General features: G+C 41.2%; 1 protein-coding gene across 1 annotated transcript; it reads right to left on the minus strand.

Moving 5' to 3' along the window:
• Nucleotides 1-293: 293 nt before the first annotated feature.
• On the minus strand, nucleotides 294-6447 carry LOC138193011 (keratin, type I cytoskeletal 18-like). Its single transcript, XM_069140774.1, has 7 exons — nucleotides 5910-6447; nucleotides 3563-3645; nucleotides 2998-3154; nucleotides 1695-1859; nucleotides 1453-1578; nucleotides 1009-1229; nucleotides 294-874 (listed from the first exon to the last, which is right to left on the minus strand). Exons 1-7 carry the CDS (start codon nucleotides 6360-6362, stop codon nucleotides 760-762), a joined length of 1320 nt encoding a protein of 439 aa, XP_068996875.1. The 5' UTR covers nucleotides 6363-6447; the 3' UTR covers nucleotides 294-759.
• Between the last annotated feature and the right edge of the window lie 16549 nt (nucleotides 6448-22996).

The following is a 22996-nucleotide window of genomic DNA, read 5'->3' on the forward strand; positions in this document are numbered from 1 at the left end:
TTGCTTTCTGACAGACTTGAACACTGGGAGACACCAGGTGAACGTCCTGTGTTCCAACCACCAATGACCTTCCCCCTATTGTTTGTACACATGACCTCCTTCTTCAACCCAGGTCATACATGCTTGTACTTTTCACGCATTGCCCAGGCAAACCGTCACACTGACACGGTATCCTTTAATGGACTGATGGGTGATTATACGCTTTGGTGTGATTCCTACCTGCATTACATGTCCTTTTTTCCTTTTAGCTTTTTACATGTTTGACAGAAATTACAACATTTTCACAAGTCAAATTCCTCAACTGGACTTTATTGATATGTCTGAACATCACAGCACAACAGGCAGACTTTAACTGGACAGAAAGAAAACCAAAGATGATGAAATATAAAAACAATTTTGCAGTCAATTTGACGATTTTGTTACTTTGAAATACTCAATGTCTTCAATTAGTTTGCCTCTGAAAAAGCTCACATATCTCCAATCATGAACCTTTGTAAACATCTGCAGGTCTGCACACAAACACATAAATATACCATGATGAAATAAATAAAAGATGATTTTGTTTTCCTCTGATCCAGCTTTTTATCAGCCTGTGGAAGAGCGCTATACCCAGGAAGTCAAACTAATCGCAGAGATAGCTGAGGGTCTGATGGTTAGTGCTGAATGACTAAAAAGGAGATGTCATGAGAAATTATATTTTGGCCTGTTGTATGTTAGTGACAGTGATTATTGGGAGTGGCAGTTGGTTTCTTCTTGTACTTAAAGGTTCTTGGTCTCTGTGCTGGAGGAAACCACCTTGCCGTCCACCAGGGTCTGAGTTACAGTCATGACTTTGGTCTTCACGGTTTTCTGGTCTTCCATAGCGTCCTGGAGCCTAAACAAAAATATCAAAATCCAATTAATTACCAGGAAGATTCTATTAACACATTTCTTTTCTATAAACAGACTTTGCCTCTGCAGGCAGATTACATTTTATGTCGTTTTTAAGAATAAAGTTATCCCACGCACTTGAAGTCTTCACCGTCGAGCAGACGCCTGTATGTTGCGATCTCGGCCTCCAGCTTCATCTTAATGTTGAGCAGGGCCTCGTACTCCTGCGTCTGCAGCTGAATGTTGTTACGCAGCTGTGTGAGCTCCGCCTCCAGACCCAGGAGGATGGTATTGAGAGACTCGATCTCCATGTTGTAACGTAGCTCTGTGTCCCTCAGTGTGCCCTCCAGAGAGCCTTTCTGTGAGAAAGGGTGATGAAAAGAATGGGTTAAAGTTTTACAGTGAACCCAGATCTGTGATGGCAGCTGCTCCATAGCGACGGGTTACTAGAGTGTAAAGCTTGTTTCAACAAAGTAAATGCGAGTGACTTGAAGTGAGAGTGCTGAGTTGGGCATTGCTGGAAGTTAAGATAAGCGTTTTTTGAGGTCAATGAAGTGTGTGTGCTGACTGAGGGCTTCTCACCAGGCTCTTCTGTGATTCCAGTTCGATCTCGAGGGTTTGTAATTGTCTGCGCAGGTCGTTCACTTCTGTCTGGGCGCCTTTCAGTGCCTCTGTGTTCTGGACCACCTGGGTCTGCACCTCTGTTATCTAAAATTGTAATTCAGATTAAAAGACAAATAAGACTTCTTTATTTTTTAATAGGGACTTTTTGCTTGAGAAGAACTTCCCTGTTTCCAGATAATAATTTTTCATTAATCATTTACCTGAGATTCATGCCATGTTTTGAGTTCTTCCTGGTTCTTCTGTGCCATCTTCTCATACTTTGCCCTGATTTCTGCCATGATCTGAGCCAGGTCATGGCCCTTTGGGGCATCAACATCCACATGGACTCCGGACTGGGCAATCTGGTTACGGAGCTCCATAACTTCCTACAAAAATAAATATTGGATTTAGAAATTAGTAAACAAAATCACAAACCTCAAGGCTGTGTGCAGATTGTCGCACATTCAAAATGGGAAAATAAAATAATTTTCTCGTTATTTCAAGTGTATGAAGTACTTTTTGGATGTTAGTTCTCAGATTCTATCTCTAAAGAGTTTTTTTTTTCATTAAATTGTGACCCAGTTGTGACCCCAAGCCTGTTCCAACCATAATCACATGCTATGGTCAAGTAAATACATGGGGGACATATCTAACCCTGTGTCTGGGTCCCTTAACATTTCATTTAATACTTCCTTCAGTAAACAAATGATTGTGCTCTGGTTTATGCACTCAAATCATAGTCATTCTTTTGTGCTTTCTGTGTTGCCAAATATGGATGGGAACCAGTTTTACGATGAGGCTTCCCACAGATTTCACATCCAGATATTCCAAATTTCTTAACAAACCTCCCCTGTCTTTCCCATGAAGACTTCTGAAGTCTGTTTTCAAGAACTCTCTGAAACTTACTCGAGATGTGTGGAGTGTGCTACATTACGCACACAGTGATGAATGAAGGGGATGATTGAGATCAGCTAGTAAGCAAATATTTATTAAGGTCTTCTATAGGCGTGGGTGTTTACTTAAATGATGTCCTGAGTTTTTGTTTGAGAAAATATTAGACTTTGTTGAAAGCAGCACTAAAAGTGTCAACAGTACGTGGGATGGATGCAATATTTGACTTTCACCGACAAAATGTACAAAACTGCAACCTGACTTTAAAAACTTAATTTCTGAATATGTTATTGTTGTTATGATAAGTGAATGGATCTTATATCGATAATCTTATATCTTATGCTGATTTTATTTCATTTTAATCCTGGTTTTGGTCACTGGTTTGAAGCGAATCATTGGGATTGTGATGTCACTGTGCACCAGAGTTTAGTGTGCTGACAGTCGAGAGGGTTGTTTGCTAATGTTGACGGTACTGTCAAATGTAATTAAATCAACACAGTTCTGACAAACATAAGCCACATTTTGAATGTTAAACTCACAATGAGTAATATAGTCAGATGTAGACGTAGAAATGAACAATGTTTTAAAGAGCTATAAAGATGAAGGTTTGGATTTCAATGCAATCAAACTCACATTTTCATGGTTCTTCTGGAGGTGGATGAGCTCCTCCTTCAGGGATTCGATCTCACTCTCCAGGTTCATGCGGCTCATGTTGGTGCAATCGATGAGTTTCCTCAGGCCGACGATGTCAGACTCCACAGACTGGCGGATGCCCAGCTCAGACTCATATCTGAACAGCACAAAACAGGGTAGCAAGAAGAACTTAAGACCATGTACTGTTGCTCACATTCACAGAGATCCATCAGAACTTGTGCTAAAAGTCTTGCTGATTAATTACCTAACTCTAGGTTGGCTAGAGAAATCTTTTCTGAAGTACCTTTCCTTTATGTTTAAATGTAGACAGTCATTATCTGGTCGGCATACAATGACATACTATGACATCAAATTTATGACAACTGCAATATCGCCACCGGTTATTAGGTAAAGGTGAGGATTTATGACTACAAGATAAATGACTGTCTCCATAGATCATGTCATGTGTATTCATCCTGCATCCTTTCAGCAGTAAAACAGGGTGTGCCCACAGCTGTCTGGCTTAATGTTTTACAGTCTCAGTGGTAAAGCAGGCGGGTCTTACTTCATTCTGAAGTCATCAGCCGCCAGGCGAGCATTGTCAATGTTGAGAACAAGGCGGGCATTGTCAGTGGTGGCATCAAAAACCTACAAAACAAAAACAAAATAGGTTATTTAGATTGCAAACTCAAGACAGGGGGCAGCATGGGTGAACATTCACGGAGCCAACAAAGATAATAAATAATAAAGGGAATCATTCATTTTTTACTCATGTCAGTAAAATGTGAAGCTATAGCCATCAGCCACTTAGCTTAGCATAGCATAAAGCCTGGAAACAACTGTTTGAAGCTGAGAAAATCTCCCTGCTGGCACTTGACCTTGTGCCTTGAAACCTGACACTGATGAAAAAGACTTCAGCAAAAGGTTCCTCTCCATTTCCATTCTTCACGCTAAGTTAAGCCAACCAGCTGCTGGCAGTAGCTACACTTTTAGTGAACAGACACCTGAGTGTAATCCACATTCTTGTTTAACTCAAAAAAATAAAAGTATATTTCTTAAAATGTCAGACTATTTTATATCTTTAAGGGCTTTGTGCCACCTATACATTTTGTAAGAGCCCTTTTCTACGTCAGAAACAAATTATATTTAAACTGGCCACTGTTAAAACTAAGAATTTGAAAGTTTGGGTGTTTATTCCACTGATATAAGCAGAAGCAAGTTCATTGTCAGAGAATAAATGTCACTGTCTTCATGTATAAATAAGAACTTGGGCCACTCAAAAAACAGATGGTTGCAAATATTTGCTTTAGCAGTCAGGTTATGGTAGATAAAAGCTGGGATGGATGGCAGGGGAGGCATCAAGGTGGCTAAGTCCACAGACCAATCAGTGGCTGCCAGGCAGCGACTGTCCTGTCGCTGTGGAGGAACAGGATCTACACTGTCAGCAAGGGATTTGCATGAGGGAGGTGATGATGCTGGTTGTCGTGATGGTGTTGTGTGTGTGCATGCTCAGTCATGTGCGTGTTTGCACGGGTAGTTAATTTTGCGTTCTTTACTCGACTGGTCTCTGTTAATGTTCTTGTGAGAGTCTGTGTTTTCTCAGTTGGGGGCTGAGGTTGAAGACACCATTTCTGTGTTGTTTTTTTTTTACATCATGCCAGAAGAAAAATTAGGCTTCTTTGAACCTGGGTTGTAAAGGTCCTTAGCATTTGGTAGAATAAACAAAACCTTTTCTACTTTTTTTTTGCCTCCTGTTTAGCCTGCTGCAGTCATGACCTCGTTTCAAGGTGGCTGACCTTGATGTGTCTATCTGTGCTGCTCCCACAAGGCAGAAGATTAGAGGAAGAAAATGCTCTATATGCGCATTTCCTCACAATGAGAACATGCAAAAATAACAATTTTCCAATGTTACAGCAGATACACAGTATTTAGATGTTTTTCCAACAGGAATGTTCAATTTGGAAACTACTCTTGACTTCTTGTCTTGGTGTTTTGAATGAAGAATAGCAGCGTGTCCCTTTCAGTGAACATTTTGTTATGTGGCACTTATTGGAACAGAATCTGGATGAATGATTAACATTTTGTCCTGCTTGTGTAATGGCTTCATTTACTGCCCATTCTTAAAACTTTTTGCATTATTAAACTACCAAATGAAAGTATATGGGGTATATCTGCTAAGTGTGAAATGAATCAGTTTAAATGTGGAACAACGAGCTGACAGATCCTACTCATCAATTAATCAGTTAATCAAGTTTCTCCTCTTCTTTCCCTTTCCTTATCAGCTCCTATTGTATGCACAGTAGTAATGACTACTACTGTATATTGGGTCCTGTTATCCAGTTAAAAACACTAAAGAAAGAGGAAAAATGTAGTTAAAGTCATGATGTCATAAAGGGCTGACAGGATGACCCTTTTCAGTCCCTGGACTGTCCTAATTTTGGTTTATCTCTGGTTTCCTGTCTCTGTGACCCCTGATGCTCCAACATTCCTCTTCCATACTGTTTCCGGTCCAGCCCTCAGCCCCCAGCCCACAGAGTAGCAGCAGGCATTGTGCCGAGGACCAGCAGGGAACCCCTTCTTTCAAGAATCTACAATCTGAAACCCTCAATACTGAAGTGGCTACATTGACTCAGGAGGTAAAGGATATATGACTATGAACTCATTTGCTCTGTAAAATAATAGTATAGTGCCTTATAGTCAGTTTTACCCATGTCTTAATCAATTACACTTACATCTCAAAACATTTCTCATTTCACAACAACTCGTTCTGGTTTTCATCTTTCAGTTCACCCGTTCACTGAACCTCCCACCCTCCCCCAAACTTACCCCCACATGCTTTTGTTCAGCACTTTATAAATCAACACATGTACATTCCAATGTCTGCCCTTGCCACTCGCCAACCCCCTCCTCACCTTCTTCCTCAGGTCGTCCAGGATAGCCTGGTACTTGCTGTAGTCTCTGAAATCAGGTCCACTCTTCTCCAGGGCCTCCTTGATCTTTATCTCCAGCTTGTAGTTGGCCTGCTCCAGGTTCCTCACTGTCTCCAGGTAGCTGGCCAGTCGGTCATTCAGATTCTGCATGGCAAACTTCTCATTGCCCATGATGTCGGCGTTTTTCCCACTGCCGCTCACCTGGACGCTACTGGAGAAGCCCCCTGCTCCGGAGAAGCCCCCTGCTCCGGAGCCCACCCCCATCCCGGCTCCCAACCCACTGCGGAAGCTGGATGAGACGCTGATGCGGGCCCCACCGGCACCACCGTGAATAGTGGGGGCCCTGTAGACAGGAGTAGAGCGGGTGATTGACATAGCAGGTCTGCTACTAGTGGAGGAGTGCACAGAGTATGTACTTTGCCTGGAGGTTTTCATTGTTGCTGTAGAGTTTGAGACTCAGTGAGAGAGACTGTGAGTAAGAGAGAGTCACAGACTGGGCAGGCAGAATTTGGAGCTCACAGACACAAGGCAGGAGGAGAGGGGAAGCTGTTTAACTATATAAACCTTGTGGGCCCTCAGGTCCGCCCCTCCAACCACTCCTCCCTCATCCTGTCACCTCCCTCTTTTCCACCACCTAAACCGCAGGACTGCTCAGAGCATGCCTTTGTCCTTCACGGCCCTCCTAAGTTGGTAAATTCTTCGGACTCGAAGGAATTCAATAACTTTGAGATTTGAGGGAATTTAGAAAAGAAATGTAAAAAATGTTTCACCAGACATGAATGATACTTAATAACACTTGGACTTCAATAAAAAAAAGTAAAGTCCAAGTTGATTTTTGCCTCTTGTCTCTAACAACAATTCCCCTGAACAGACCTATTTCTTCTTTTATGTATTGTATTAGTTTTATATTTATAATTATTATATTTATATAATGCTGCCAAACAGACAATTAATAAATCCATTATTAGTTTTAGACTCTTTGTCAATATGTTTGTAATAAAAACATAAAATAAAACCAGCCTTGGTAAGACTCTTAGCTGTTAAAATAGATTTTTGTGTCGACACTTGCTACAGATACAGGTAACCAATATCTAATATCCCAAAAACATTAAGTTGCATGATGAACGAATATGTCTGATTTGGACACCCACATTACAGTCAGTTGAACAGTTAACAAACTGCATCACATGTTCAAAGGATTTCATCACTGTCTGTAGTCACTGTGACTGGGAAAGATCAGGTCATGTCACACCTGGAGGAGCAGGATGTCTCACTCAACTGGCGCCATTGGAGGAAAATCATCAAAATATGGTCTGGTTGTCTTAAAAAAAACTCACCTTAATTGCTCCATTAGATTTACTATGGACAAAACAGGTTTTCAGTGCATCAAATCTTGTAAGTGAAAATCTGCATTCCGATAAAACGGTTTTAAATAGGCAACTAGAGGCAACAAAAAGTTCAGAGCGCAACTCTAATTTTTTTTCAAACTCAAGAAATTGCCAACTGAGACCCTTTATATGCTTCAGAAATCTATAGCAATGAAGCAATGAGCTGGGCAAAGTTTTCTGAGTGGCATACACATTTCACTTTCCAAGACTGAAAACAGTATAACCATATCTACTGTGACATTCTGACGTGTCTAAGGTAAAACATTTAGCTTATTCGACCTAAATTCTGGCATGATGGCAATTGGGTTCCCAAACATGAAAACAAACCTGTTGCTTCCCTCTGCTTCACATTACCTTGCTGCTCTCTGAACTTTTTGATCACTCTATGATATAAAAGCACATCTGGATATTTATAAGAACACAGTGTGCCTTCATAAAAAGATCATCATTTTAAAAATGCTTTAAACATAATGGTTTGATACTTTAGAGCCGTTATGGTTGATAAAGTGGGACAAAAATATCTGATTAAATTAGACAAAAGTTGTTTAGGTATTAGACAGCTCCAGATGTTATGTGAGGTACGGTATGTTATCTGTCCTACATAGCCGGATGTGTGTCTGATTGCCTCCCTCCCATAAAGGATATGGTCAAACAAAGGAACAATTCCGCAGTCTGGTTAGTTGATACGTAAGAACAATGACTTTTCTACATCAGTAAACATATTTCAGTGCCCCCTTGCAGGTTTTTAACATGAGCAAATTCCACACACATTCCACTACTTGGTACCAGGCTGTAACAAGGGCTGAAATACATCTTCTTTATTTAGTTTCTTCACAGTTTTATATTTTCTTGTGTTTGTTATGTGAAAAATAGAATCAGCACAGAAGCATGTGTTTTATAGTATCTCTAACCTTCAAATTCTGGAATCCAGTGTGAAAACAATTAAGCAACAACATCATCATCATCAGTCTTTGGAAATCCTGCGTTGTCTTCCCACCAACAATCTCCCTACACGAGCATCAACCTGTCCTCAGATACAATTCCTACGAATGGTTTTCAGTTTCCTCAATGCTCCATGTTTTTGCATTTGTTTTTCAGGAAATGACATGTAACAGGATATTAACATATAAAGCGCTCCTGATGAAATCAAAACAACTCTTGCTCTGTCATTGAGCAGGCAAACAAAAGGGATTCCTTCTAAGCATAGCAATAAAGTAGATTCATGAGGTTGCTTCAAAACACGAATTATAATAACAATGAAACAAATACCAAATGCATAGCCTATTTGTTCTAGTTCTTGTTATATTCATAAGCTGTTTATGAGGGCAGTTAGCAGAAAGGGAAATAATTCAAGTTGGAGGGCAGCAGACAAAAACATGATTTGTGATTAACAGATACATATTATAAATCCTGAATCTTCTTCCCAAAGCCAGGAAACAGACAAAAACAGCCCCTATCAAAGAGGCTCTTTTTCATGGTTAACCAGTTTTGGAGTTTTTGTTTTACCTTGCAGCGGTAGTAATGACTGCAATGTTTTGTCTGGTACTGATGGCTGCCACGCCCAGCAGAGACAACAAAGACTAAGGTAAAGAGAAGATAGCGGGTGGAGAGCAGACCGAGTATCATGTTTCAAACTCCCTGTGTGTATGTGTGAGATAAATGGTGGAGATTAGCCTCAGTCTTTTCCCATGTAAAACAATATGACACATCAAAGACATCGGCCCATATTTTTTTGTAATACTCAAGATTATTTAAGATAATACACGTCACGTTTATTTAAAAGGTATACAAATAGAAATATGAAAATGAAGGATTACAAAGTTGATGGTTTTAGGGGTAATACAGGGAGAGCAATAACTGTTTGTTCATGCCAAATGTGGACATCTATGAAAACTTGCAAATTGTTAAAAACTTGTTAATTTAAAAGTTCTGTTTGTCTGTGAATTCCACTGTTGATTGAAATTGAAAATTGAAATTTAGTGGCCTGTAGCCAGGTTGGTAGGAGTACTCTGCACTTTAGAAAAGTTGAGCTAGCTTTTCCACTCCTGCTCCTTAATGCACAGATATTACTTTATCTTCTCATCTCAATCTTAAAAGAAATGAGAAAAAAACAATGTTTCACAGAGAACTTGCCAATAGTGTCACAAGGCAATAGCGACAGAAACCTCTTTAATGTTTTTCCTTTTGATCATGTTTCTTGGTTAGTACTTACATTTTACTATGTCATCTCAATATGTTACTATTTGTCAGATTAACTGACACTTGTTGTGATTTCCTGTTACTTCAGACTCAATATTTCTGAAAAAGGGTTTTATATATAAAAAGGAAAATAATGACCATTTTGCCGATATATTGGATGTAAGACATTATTCCATCCTTTGTCACAAGAATTGGTAGTCGGCGACGCCACCGAGGACTTACCTGGCCCATTGTCAAGAATTTTGTCTGTCATTATCCTGATAGTCATCACCCACCATGACTGGCTCCCTTCCCAGCTACACACTAATCTGTTCCTTCAAGGGGCAGATCACAGTTTGTTCCCATACATATTAGCAAATCATGGGTGGCTTCAAGTTTAATCAAAGTGCTATGAGGTTGTTGAGGGTGTTGTAGACAGACATTAGACTGGGCTGTTTATTGTGTTCATTTGCTGGATTTTATTTTGAAAAAATGTTAAATGTAAAAAACCGATACTGACATAAACTCTGCTTCAAAAGTATTTACTATTATAATAAAGAGTTTTTTTTTTTGTCTGTTTAAGTTGTCTTTTATATACTGCAAACATTTACATGAAAGAAGAGCCCTTCGTTTACCTTTAACAACTTTGATGAAAAACAGGATGCATAACTTGCTGCAGAGCAACACACAATTAGCCTACTTTCAGGTGAGTGAGGAGATACAATCTGAGTGAACATTAATTCAAGCCCGTCTGCTTCCTTTGGAAAATAGTTTTTTCATTTGAAGTCTTTATTTTTAATTATTTAGTTTAAATTTTTAAGACTGAAACAATGAGTCTTAAATGTCTCTGAAGACAATTGTCCCACAGCCCCCAAGTTTTACTAGAGTGCATGATCTAAGACATTAAATATCTGACTGGATTAGGAGCTACAGGGATTTTCTCATGGAAAGCCAATTTAACACGTATGTGTGTGATACCGGGCAATGTTAAGCCTCTGTTTACTCTACTCCACCACCCTTATCAACCTTGTGTAATGACAAATACTCTGCCATGTCCATACTCTCACTTTCACTAGATACTGTATAGATACCAAAAAGGGTTATATGTTTATGCCTATATATGGCATTTATGCTGAAATGCACTGTTTGGACTGTGGTTTGTTTGGTTACAAGGGTTGTTTGTTGTTGATACAGAGAAAACATACTTATTAACAACTGAGTTTGACTCATGATCATCTGATAATGAGTTGAAACTCTTCCTTACTGGGGTAAAAAGTAGTTATCAGTAGCTTGGCTGGCTTGAGTGGTTCGGTGAGACTGTAGAGTTGTTGTTCTGTTGGCCCATCCTCTCGCTGTCCTGACCTCAGAGGCCAGAACACCCACGGAAAGCACTAAATTAGCAAAAGTCTGACAGAAGCAAAGGATGACCACTGAGAAGTCTCATTTACAGGCCAAGGGATCGTCAAGCATCTGACCTTGTGGCACGATATTAACCGAGCCTTTGGCTATTTATCACTCAGCACATCTTTCAGTTGGACAAACCACCATAGAAGATTTCAGTGGAGCTCCCATTAAAACTCCTACTATCACAAGGACCTTCAGTCACAACTTCCTTACATAGTCAGTCACTCACTTGCACTGCAAAGTTATCATCTGGCTGTGCTGTATCTCTGTAATGGACATGAGAATATGCAGCTCACAATGCCGTTGTGAGATTTTTACAGCATAAAGAAGCTCAGGGTGACTCACTAGGTGTGAAGGTGAGGATGGGGGTACACAGATGGGAAACACTTGTGTGGAACATTCCTACCAGATGCAGTGGCCAACTGCAGATACTGCGGAATCTGATCTGATACGATAAGGAGATCTTTTGCTGGGAAATGTCTGTCAGAGGTTCCTGTGTGTGTGTGTGTTTGTGTATATGTGAGAAAATGACAAGAGCAGACACACTGTCAGAGGGTGTTTTTCAGAATGAGCTCCTGATTAAAAGAATGGCTGCTGCTTGATTCCAGGAAGCCAAGGATGTAATTGTTCAGGTCTGCAGGAGGCGGATGAGGCCGCAGTTGGCCAAGACGAGACAGAAAAACTTGATACACGTGTGAGAGGTATATGTATATGTTTGAAGAAGGTGCAAATAAAAAAGAAAGGACGAATGTTGTTGTGAAATAAAATATGTGTAACATCTGGGTGCAACACATTGGATCAGGGTGTTGGTTTCACTGGAAGGTTCTAGGTTTACTGGAACGGAGGAGTGCACAGTTTCACAGACAAAAAGGGAAGTCATGGGTCACCAGTATTGGCTGCAGTGATGTCAGTGGATGTGTGGTCTTCAGGGTGGAGTACTGGAAAATGATTAAGTGATAAGAATAAATAGAGCATCATAAGTCTAGTTCATGTTGTTCAATCATTAAAATGATAGAACAAACAATCATTAAAATCAATCATAAAAATGATAGAACAAACAATGAAATTGAAAAAAAACTCTTTAGTTTTTCAACGTAAAGGAGGGGAGTGCATTGGCGATCTGGGGATATATTGTACAGAGAATAAATGTGTATGACACTGTGTAGTGGGGAAGAATTCATTTATGTGGCTGTCAGGGAGAAGTTCTGAATTCGAATATGATGTTTTTCTTGAGTGATCGCCAGCTCCAAGATACAAGGATTTGAAAGGATGCTACAGGAAAGGCTCATGGAGGGTGTGTCACTTCTTGATAAGCGCTGTAGGGTGGAGGTTAGTTCAGTATGGATAAGCCCCTATATGAGCACTGAGGGTGTGAGTAACAGCTCAAAACAAGGCAAGCCCAGTGTCTGACACCTTATTTTGCCTAATGTCTGAGAAATATTTTCATGCATATACACACACTCACACACACATATACACAAGTGAATACACAGCATGCTGTGTCAGTGACTTTCTGTCTCACTCCCCCATTTTGTGCCTTTCACACAGACATTCTTAGCCACTGTGTCTCCTCCTTTTCCCCATCGCGGCCCACATTCCCACTCTGTAATTGCTCCCAGAATGCCTCCCTCTGACGCAGAGTGCTCCTAGGGAAAGAAAGTTCCAAACTGGGTCCTCACCAAGCTACCATAGTGATGAGAAACAAATTTGCAATGTTCACTTTGGGAAAGCGCTCTGCTCAGGCCGTTAATTTATAACCCCCGCTGGGTACACATGGGCTTGTATACTGTAGAAGCCTCTTGGCAACTGCCTGGTGATGTTCACACACCACATTTCACAAGCGTGTGCAAGAACAAAGTGCAGTAGCCAGGGTCCAATTCTTAAGAGCTGTTGCCCTGCTCCCCTCTGTGTCTGACTCGCTGGACAGCATGTTTTCAAACACAATGGCCTCATTGGAGCGGACAGGCACAGTGTGGAAAAAGTTCTCCAAAGAGCCCTCAGTCTCATTCAGGGATAAGAAGAATGAAAAGAAGGGGGAGAGAAAGAATGACCACTGTCTGGTCTCAAAGAATGTTCAAACGGGCCAAGTTTGACTCTTAGAAGAAAAAAGGCATTGATTGAGATGTGTGTGAGAGGCAAGTGTTCCTGTCTGCACTGACTTTAAATGTAAAGCCAATGACATACTGTAGGTTGCATCCATGTTGGACAACCTGAAATTATCCTACCCATATAAATAATAGTTTCAAGTTAGACTTTGTAATTTGGAACAGGAAATAACACATCTTTCTATTACAAATGAGAAATTGAGTTAAGCAACAAAATGCAACCTTACTCAATTTAATACACTCATAGTTTAATCTGCTATAGGTGACCAGCGTTGGGAGTGATAACTTACAATGAATTACTCCTAACACTGCTCGAGACTACTAATTGCAATAATGCAATGAATAAAATGAGAGAGTTGCTTACTGGTTACATTAAAAATACAGCAATTGAATTGGGCTCATCACTTGTTACTCTAAATAATGGACAACTGCAGACTATACCAGATAAATGCAGCCTATTGCCCTCATTTCCTGTGCCTGAAAGATGGAGGAGTGATGGGCACCCGGTGGCGCACAGAGAGTGAAAAGGGCAAAGCAGCTACATAATGGTGAGGTTAAGGTTTCATGGGGCGGTCCAGGGTGGGGTCTCACCAGACAGGGACCCCACATCAGCCCCTGGAGCAGGACATCAGGGGTGCATCACATTGGTGGAGAATGATGGTGGATGTCTGGCTGGGAGTGAAGCCCAGACAAGTGCAACTGCTAGACCCTGCCTGAAACAGCCACGGTGTAGGTCCTCTGTGTTTGGGCAATGCTCAGGGCCCAACACTCAGTTGTTGTCATATACCAGTTCAAGAAAGGTTTATTAAACACAAGGTGTATGTTTTATTGCTTATGAATTCAACCTTTTGTTTGGAAATGGTGGAATTTGCTATATTTTCTACATAGGACACAAAATAGTTAGAGATTTTCTGTGACCATGAATCAAGAAAATGAACTTAAGTATTGTTACTCAAAGTTAATATCAGCAACTGTTATTAAGATTATTTAGGAAAATATTCTGAGTCAAAACAGCTTATTTCGTTATTTATTCATCCCATGAAACAGGCAGACATGTCTGTAGATGAATTGGTTTACCCTTTTTTTTATCCCTTCTTTCCATTGGTTCTGAAAGCCTGTATTTAAATGTGTCCCATCTGTTAACGGCTTTTTGCAAGCTGTGTCTATTTCAGGTACAGAGGCTGACTCATTCCTCCCATGTAATTACCTCCTGGCTGACCAGCCGCCACCTCATAGATTGTACAGTAAATGAGTTGTGCAGGGACGGAAGCTGCTTCAGGGAAATCCCTCTAAAAAGGGGGTATCCCCATATCAGGGAATCCGTCTGTATCCCATTCCCTCAGCGCCACCCTGAAACATACACAATGGCCATATGCACTTCTGGAAACTATTACATATTGCTAGAGCGTTCCACTTTGCCATGTCTTTCTTTCTATCCTTTTTTTTCCCCCCTGCCACGCCACGGTGGCTGTGTATGGTCTTAATTTATTCCAAATGGCAGGAAAAACTTTTTTTTCCCTTCGCTATTTCTTTTTCCATGGCCTTTGTCAGTTCAATCATTTTTAGGAAAACAAACCTTAAGTGCACATTCATACAGTGCTTCCCCACACTAGGGCACACACACACACACACACACACACACACACACACACACACACACACACACACACACACACACACACACACACACACACACACACACACACAAAAGGACAGTGAGAGTAAAAGTGGCAGGAGAAGAAGAAAGCTGCATTGAAAAATAGGGAGAGCCAGTTGAGAGAGCTGATAAATATCACATATGTTCACTAGGTGCAGCATATCAGCATGAAAATGCAAAATGACAATCTTCAGCCACCTCAGTGCATCTCGGATGGTGCCGATGTCTCGTCCCAGGAATTTGTCTGTCTAGCAACCATATGTTGACATGTTGAGAAGTGAGCTAGTGGACCATTCGCTGACCTCCACCCCTCCCTATTCCTCTTGCTGAGCTCTGGGAACGCTCATGAAATGTGATTGTATCGCTGAATGCTGAATTTCTAATGTGAATTAATAAAAAAGGCAATACATTTTTTGTAGTTTTCTTTAAAGTTGAACTGAAATTAGATTTTCCAAATTGTTTCTATAAGGCAATACAGACGATGATGATGCTGGAGCTATTGTGCAATTTTTTTCTTTTTAATGGAACGCTTATCTTAAAGCCTCTGGGTGAGCGAGTGACAGTTGTTTAGTGACATTTAAAGTGCATCGCAAAGACATGTTCTCTACTTGGGGCACTTTGTACTATATAGCCTACAAACATGGATACAATCAGCCTTTTTAACAATAACATTGGTCATATAACAGTTGCGATTTTAAGACATCCCGAGAAGTTTTCTCAAAACAGACTCAGGCCTAATCTGCCTACCCGTATGCCAAAGTGTGTCATACTGTGTCAGTGTCACGTTTTACCTCATAAGTGTGTAAGGTACCATAGGTGAGGGCGCTGAACCATTTGATTAGGTGAAAAGATCATGGTTTGGTTAAAAATAATGTAGTAATTCTACATAACGTTACATCACAGAAGTTACTCCTGTCTCCCATGACAGTAGAGCACCTGTCTTCTGTCACCTGTGTCCCCAAGAATTCAATAGTAAAGTGATGGAAGATGACATTATATCATTTAAATGAAAGAGATGATACCTCCATGCTCTGGTCCATCCGGATCTACTCAGCTATTGATCACAGCGACACACACACCAGGTACTGGGTCGGGTCTCGCTTCCTCAGATCCAAGTGGAGCCGTGAAGACTCCACCTGTGAAGGTGAGGCAGTTAACAAGTCCTTTACGTGGCCATAGAATTTAAGTTACAAACTTTTTTTCGTTCCCGTCCACAAAGACATTATACCAATTAAATTACAGTAATGACACTGTTTGTGAACAAAAAAGTCACATCCCTGGAGAATACTGCAGGGGGTGCTGCCACTGCCCCCCAAAAAGGGAAAAAAAATAACTTAAATTTCTTCTATTTATTTATTTACAATTTTGACTAAAGAAGCACCCACGTGCAAAGTGAACACAATGAATATATTAAAAGATTTATTGGCACAAATCTTATATTATTTTACTCCACTCTAAATATTTTGTCACTGTTTGTTTCAGGTTCATAAACAGGTTTGTATACTGTATTCATACAATATACAAGTGTTTCTATTTGGCTAGTTACGTGTGAGAGTCCTAGTATGTGTCTTCTTGTGTACATGGCTGTCATCATGCATATGCAAACATTCCTGCTTTAGTATTTGCATGCGTGCATCCATTTGTGTTAAGTTTTTGTGCACATGTGCCCTTGTACGCCTTCTGATTGTTCCCATGTGTAACTTCTGGGTGTGGACTGTATGTCAGTTTGCCTTTTCTCTTCACCTTTAACCTAAGAGTGGCAGATGATGACCAAAAACAGTCAGGAGAATGCAGAACTTAGCAAATTTGCACTGCTCTCTTTCCTTTCTCTCCTGAAACAGTCTCACTTCCCCCTGTTTTCAACTCTCTCTTTTCAGTTCTCGTGTTGTTGTCTCTTTTCCTTCATGTACCCAGTCCTCTTCTTTGGGGGCCTTTTATCTTCATTTCATAGGCTTTGCTGTGATTTGCTCCAGTCTTATCTTGCCTTACTTGTCTGCTTCTCCCTCTCTCCAATCAAACATAACTACAGATTGCATTTTCTTCTCATGGCTTTCTATCTCAAAACCACCCTGTTCGTTACTCCTTCTGTTCCCCTCCCATCACCCCAACCACTTCTTGTGTGCAGTATTGAGGGTCCTCTAATAATTTTCTAGCTCTGGTGTGTTTTCTTTTTCTCACTCCCTTCTCTTCTCCCTCCGTCTCCTCCTGACCTTACAGCTGCAGAGCTGCGGATCCTGGTTCACTGGCCTGTCTCCCTGACAGGAATGTACTGTTTGTACATAAACACAACAGGGCTGATAAGAGTGATTCTCCACAAGGACACGGCTTCATGACCAGTAACACAATCAGGGGAACAGAAGGGGAAGGAAGACAAGATTAGTCATCAAATTCTAGGTTTCAGTTGTGTAAGGGGGGATTCCTAAACAAAGTCCCAAACAAAGAGGATTAAAACTACCATCCAAAGGTAACTATTTTAAGAATAGTTTATATTATATATGCATATATAATATAAACTGGATCAAACATCAACTCTATATTATTGTGAGTGTGTGTCACCGGATAATTTTGATGCAGTGATATTTCTTTTAATGTAACAGTTGTTATTTACCTGTATTCATGTTTACCTTTACCTTACCTTCCAATGTTTTTTTACATGGTTTTCCCAAATTTAACTCGCTCTTTGTAATTTCATCTTCTCATTGCTCATTTTTTGCAGTGGTTTAAGAGACCTTGAGTTTGAGTGAGCAGCAGCTGAATGTTACTACTTAGTCATGGATGCCTGCACCAACCTCCCATGAGATGACGGGTGGAGACGCACCAGTTTCCATGGAAACAGGAGGTGGCCGCTGACTCATTGAACAAAAATGGATAAATCTTCAACTCCTCTGCCAAATAGGAAATGATGCTCACTGCTGCACAACGTCCAGCCTACTCTCTAGTTGACAGACTTTACATCCCCAGGATCTTGCTCCTCCATGCACAAATCTCCCCTGTAAGGTATTACATAACGGTGTCGGATTACATGCAAACACATGCAACTGGGCCACACTATGGCAGCACTGTCTTTTGCTGTGCTGAAAAAGAATAGCTAGGATTTGCCACATGAGAAAGTAAAAATTATGCATTAAAATCATGTCAGCTTAAATCTTTATTCAGCATGCGTGCTGGTTTTAAGAAAACTCAGGCGCTCCCTTTGTTTGTTTTTTAAGCAGCAGCAACAGCAGAAGGGGGCAGTATAGTGCAGGTGTTTGCTGCACAGGTAGAAGCAGCAGGTTAACTATCAGGTGAGGAACGTGATTATCTGCCCCACTTTAATCTCTTTGCACCCCTCTCCGCATTGTAGCTTTCACCCTCTGCTGTCCTTAATTGCATAAGGCTCATTTTCGCTCCATGCGCCCAATGTGGGCTTATCAGACGTGGGTTACTCTTGGACGATTGAATCTGTGTGTGTGTGTGTGTGTGTGTGTGTGTGTGTGTGTGTGTGTGTGTGTGTGTGTGTGTGTGTGTGTGTGTGTGTGTGTGTTGATGGGGGTGGGGGGTGGGGGGGTTATCCAATGGAGAACAGAAACTACCACTGAGGGAATTCAAAAGTGTGGGCGTGTGTGGGTGTTTTCTCGGAATCAGCCCTCTTATCAGCACCAGGGAAGCCAGCAACATTAAAGGTGTTGTGACTGGTTTCCAAAACAATGATTTATAGAGAAAATAAACTGTGCGTTACCACATGCTGAATAAATAAAAAAGTCTCTGACTGTTATCTCAATGCAGCATACTGAGTGGGTAGGAAATAACAGGTCTGCAACGCTGCACCCCTCCCTGCTCCACCACAGCTGATTTTTTTATTGCCTTTGCCTCAGTCTGCCTTAAGTTTCCTATTCCATTCACTCTTTTACATCTCTTTGTCTCATTCCCCTTTTCTTTTTCTTTAATTCTCTTCTCTCTTCTTTGTCCAAAAAGAGTAAAGAGATGTCCTCTTCGTGTGAAGTTTTCAGCGGCACCCTTCTAACCTCCAGGTATTTTCCCTGAGGCCAACCTGTGTTGTTTAACATGTCGACGGGCTTTTTTTTTCTTCTTCCTAACTGTGTGTCGGGTAGATTGAACTCTAGACAAAAACCCTGCATGTCAAAGACGAGGCTCTATAGTTATGGTAACATGAGGTGTAGGGGCAGTCTTCGTACAGCTCAATGTAGAAAAAGGCAGGAGCATGATTTACTGTATCTGTGGGTGGAGTTGGGATGGGTGGAGTTGTTGTGGTCCCCTTTTTTGGAGGCGGGGAAGCCACACTCAAGCATTTAGTTATACGAGGATCCCACTGTTTCTGTAACATGAGGGTGGAGGGTTCAAGTTCTTGTATGTGAAGGCAACTTTAAAAATGTGCAGAGCTGTGCAAAGATTTTAGGCACATAAGATGTTTGGATTCTTGTCCCTCACATAATACCCTCAGGGAGGTGTCATACCGTCGCAAATTCACTTTGCAGCAGTAAAATAAGTCCAAACTTGCGTTTTCTTCAGCACCAAGAACAACAAGAGTCTTCCTGCAACATATGCAACCCACTGCTAAAATAAACTTCTCCCGTTTAATTCCAGCAACAACTTAAAGATGCTGTAAAGCAAATTCCATGATTTGCTTCTCAGTACATTAGTAGGTTTTGTTTAGGCGGGGCTAAAAGCTAACCTATCTACCTCACAACAACCTATCTACGTCATATCACAGCCGGTTTATATAATCTTCTGCATGGCTCCTCCTCTCACACAGTGAAACGCTATAAAAGCCTGGAGCTCATTTGTCATCCCACTCGACTTCAGTTGCTCCTCCTGCCGTAGTCAGATTGTTATCGTACATCAGCTAGCTGCTACAGGATGTCTCCCTCCACCCGCAAGTGCATCTTTCCTAGAAGCAAGAACCTCCAAAGCAGCGCTGCATCGTTATTTAAATTCTCTACTGATGAAGAAAGGAAAAAGAGGTGGATTGATTTTGTCAACAGCCACACTAATGGAGAGCTTCGCATCAACAACAATAGCCGCCTGTGCAGTGACCCATTTCACGGCGGATTGTTTCACCAACTTCCACCGGAGACGGACGGAGTTCTCCTGCAGCGCGGAGCCGAACCGAGCATCGTCCTCCCGGCCGTTCATCTCTCGGTCGCACCGGCACCGTCCGCTGCCGCCGCCACCAGGGTCCGCCGCCACCAGTAGCGGTGGACACCACCGCCGACCGTGTCCACCGCCGTCGGCAGGGTCCCCCGCTGCCCCCAGCAGTTCACCACTCAGTGTAAGTTCTGTGTGCTTGTTATAATTATACTAGATAACTTTTCCACAGTAACTCTGCTATATTTACCGCTAACGTGATTTTACTCGTTGTAGAATAACTTTATTTACATGAAATGGGAGCTAATGTGCTAATTAGCTTCTATTGAGCTCGTAGCAGAGTTCAGAGGAAAATGCTCTGATAACCTCAGATTTTTTTATGCGTCTCAATATAGCTCCGATAAGGACCTATAATATATGTAACTCTGTATTTTACATGTCGGGGTGATGGTGAACATGGACCAGAGGAGATCTAATCCTCCCGATTAATGAGGGTTGTTGTTTTTGTACTCCGGTGTAACGTTACAATCAGCGACCCTCTCGGTTACATGCACCGGTACCGGTCCGGATAAACGAGACCGACTACATGTGCAGGAGGCCGCAGAGAGCAGGTGGAGGTGGAGGAGGAGGAGGAAGAGGAGGAGGAGGAGGAAGAGGAGGAGAGACATCAGTGGAAGAGAAAGAATGTCGGCTTGACCTGAGCAGGTTCAAAGTTTGAATTTGACATGTGATGTAATGAATTGATGTGATGTAATGAATTGAGTGATATAATGCAGCGTTCATGTTGCAGTCGTTACAGAACTAAGGCAACTCCTCCGCTCTTATTATCTCTACTATTGTAATGCAGGTGCGTTAGAAGTAGTTGGAGACTCACTGTCTTCTGTCTCTGGTGTCCAGTTTGACTCCTGTGTTACAGCTCGGGGGACAAGCTTCATTTATATGCATCTGTATGTTTCACTCATTGGACAAATAAATTCTGATTCTATTCTGTTTTCATAAAGCAGGCTGCTCCGTCCAGCAGAGAGACAGAGTGCCAGTGGGACATCACGCATAAAGTCACCGAGAGGTTGGATGTCAGACGGACCGCTCAGTGGGGAAAAGAACTGCAGCCACAGGACTGTCCTACAGGACACTGAACACCTTCCAGCGAGTGGGCGGAGCTTCAGCTCCTTCAGGACACGCCCCCTCAGTCTCAGAGCAGAGAAGACTGATGATTTTCTCACGATTTCAAAGCCTAATTTAACAAACTTGCCTGTTTTTTTTCATTCAAATTTGGATGGGTAGTTAACAACCCATACTTCTGTGGTGTGATGAACTTAAAAACTCATTTTCATTTCTACTTTACAGCATCTTTAAAGTAGCCCATAACACAATGTTCAATTTTGATTCCAATTTGACAACTTTTCTTATTAGTTATCGCATTCATAAATGGGTGAACAGGGAGCACAGCTAATCACCTTAGCTCACTAGAACAACTAGCTAACAAACGGGATTGGTCCAATTTGAACAAGTTCAATTTATTGAAACTGGAGGTAGGAGCTGTACTATAAGTTCAACCAAACTTTTTCATTAACAATTCAACCATTTGTGCATGGTAACTGCGATATAATGAAAAATATTATTGTATTTACAGCTAATACAAAATCTAGCATTGATAACAAATCTGTGGTGAGACACAAACTCCCATCTCTTGCATGGAGGTCTGATGTGCTATATGTTAATCGATCACCCCAACTTCCACAACCTTACTTTCGCTTCACCAAAAAACTGTGCAATGGTAGTACTGAATATTTAAACGTGTGAAATCGTCCATTTTGGAAGTAATTCCCGAGATACTGGGCTTTGAAAATAGACCCTCGCATTTATATTTCAGCTATAAAATCTTCATAACAATCAAGCACCAGCAAAGTTGAAGAGAAAATCCAAATGAAATTGATGTTTTTGTACATGGTTACAGTTCCGTTTAAGTTATTTAATGAGGGTGTGTTCTTCATCGTAACCAACCCTCATATGTTTTAGATAAAGCTGAAATGTAAAGTTGTGAAAGACACTCCTCACGGTTGAGTGTGAGAGTGTGAACACACACACCAGGTGTAGACCCGTATCAGTAATTGAAACTGTCAAGAGAGGAAGACCACAAAAGGTGTTGAAGCATCAGCAGTGGTCATGTGATAGTGTAGACAGAGCCTCACAAACTCTGTCACAGAGGTGTATACACAACGATGTGCTTACACACACAGACCCCCCCCCCCCCACACACACACATTGTTCATTACTGTACAGGACTAGTTATTGTTCTAGAAAGGTTGATTAATTGTCGAAATGAGAAGAAATTGTAATAATGAAAACAAGCAAGCAAATCAACTGTTCGTCAGAATTCTTTTGAGCAAATTTGAATGCAAACATTTTAATAATACAAAAGCAGAATTGCGATCATCTGTTACCAATTTACAGTGTAAATATTTGGGTCTGGCCATGCTCCAAAGGGAATCGTTTTCAGTCATTGCGTCCTATTGGCTATTCACCTCAGGTTCATTTTGAAACTTTTGGAGTAACTTTTATCCAATCAGCATTGACCACCATTTGAGCCAAAACTCTACCACCGCTGCAACTCCATTTAGAAAAAAAAAACCTTTGACTTCAACGTCCTTGCACTTAACCCCCCGCACCGATTAGTCTGCCATTCAGAGTGAGAGAAAACTATTGTGAACAGGGTTTCCACACTATAATCACATTGAAGAAAACTGAAGCTGTGAGTGGTAGTCTGGTGGAGCCAAGTTAGAATGGCGAGTCATGAGAGTTACATAATTCTGTTACACAAGAAAATCCAGCCTCTGGAGCTGTCAAAAGAAAAGTTCTCTGCCTCTGTGTGGCCCCTCAAACTTGAACTGCATGTGGTGATGTTGATTTTTAAAAACCCCTAAACAAAATTCCACTCTACTTCTGTCATGTCAGTGAACAAATTAACCAAGTATCAACAAATTTGAACCCTGTGGAGACAGCAATGTGCATGCTTATCTTGTCTTGTATATAATTTCTCTGTGCACTAGAGTGGGCAGATCCATCCCCAAAACATCAAAGTGACTGATACAAAGTCTTGTTTTTACTATCAATTACTCATTGTTAAGATGTGGCAAAAGGAACAGTTTGCATTATTCATTCATTTTAATTGGCTGTAGCTGAACCTGGGGCCAGACCTCAAACCAAATGGAATAAGTGTTTGCGAAAAATGGTTTCCTTATTGTAAATATC

This window comes from Embiotoca jacksoni, unplaced genomic scaffold, assembly GCF_022577435.1.
Source record: "Embiotoca jacksoni isolate LCO1_2020_lvr unplaced genomic scaffold, fEmbJac1.0.p SCAF_9, whole genome shotgun sequence".
Classification (NCBI taxonomy): domain Eukaryota; kingdom Metazoa; phylum Chordata; class Actinopteri; family Embiotocidae; genus Embiotoca; species Embiotoca jacksoni.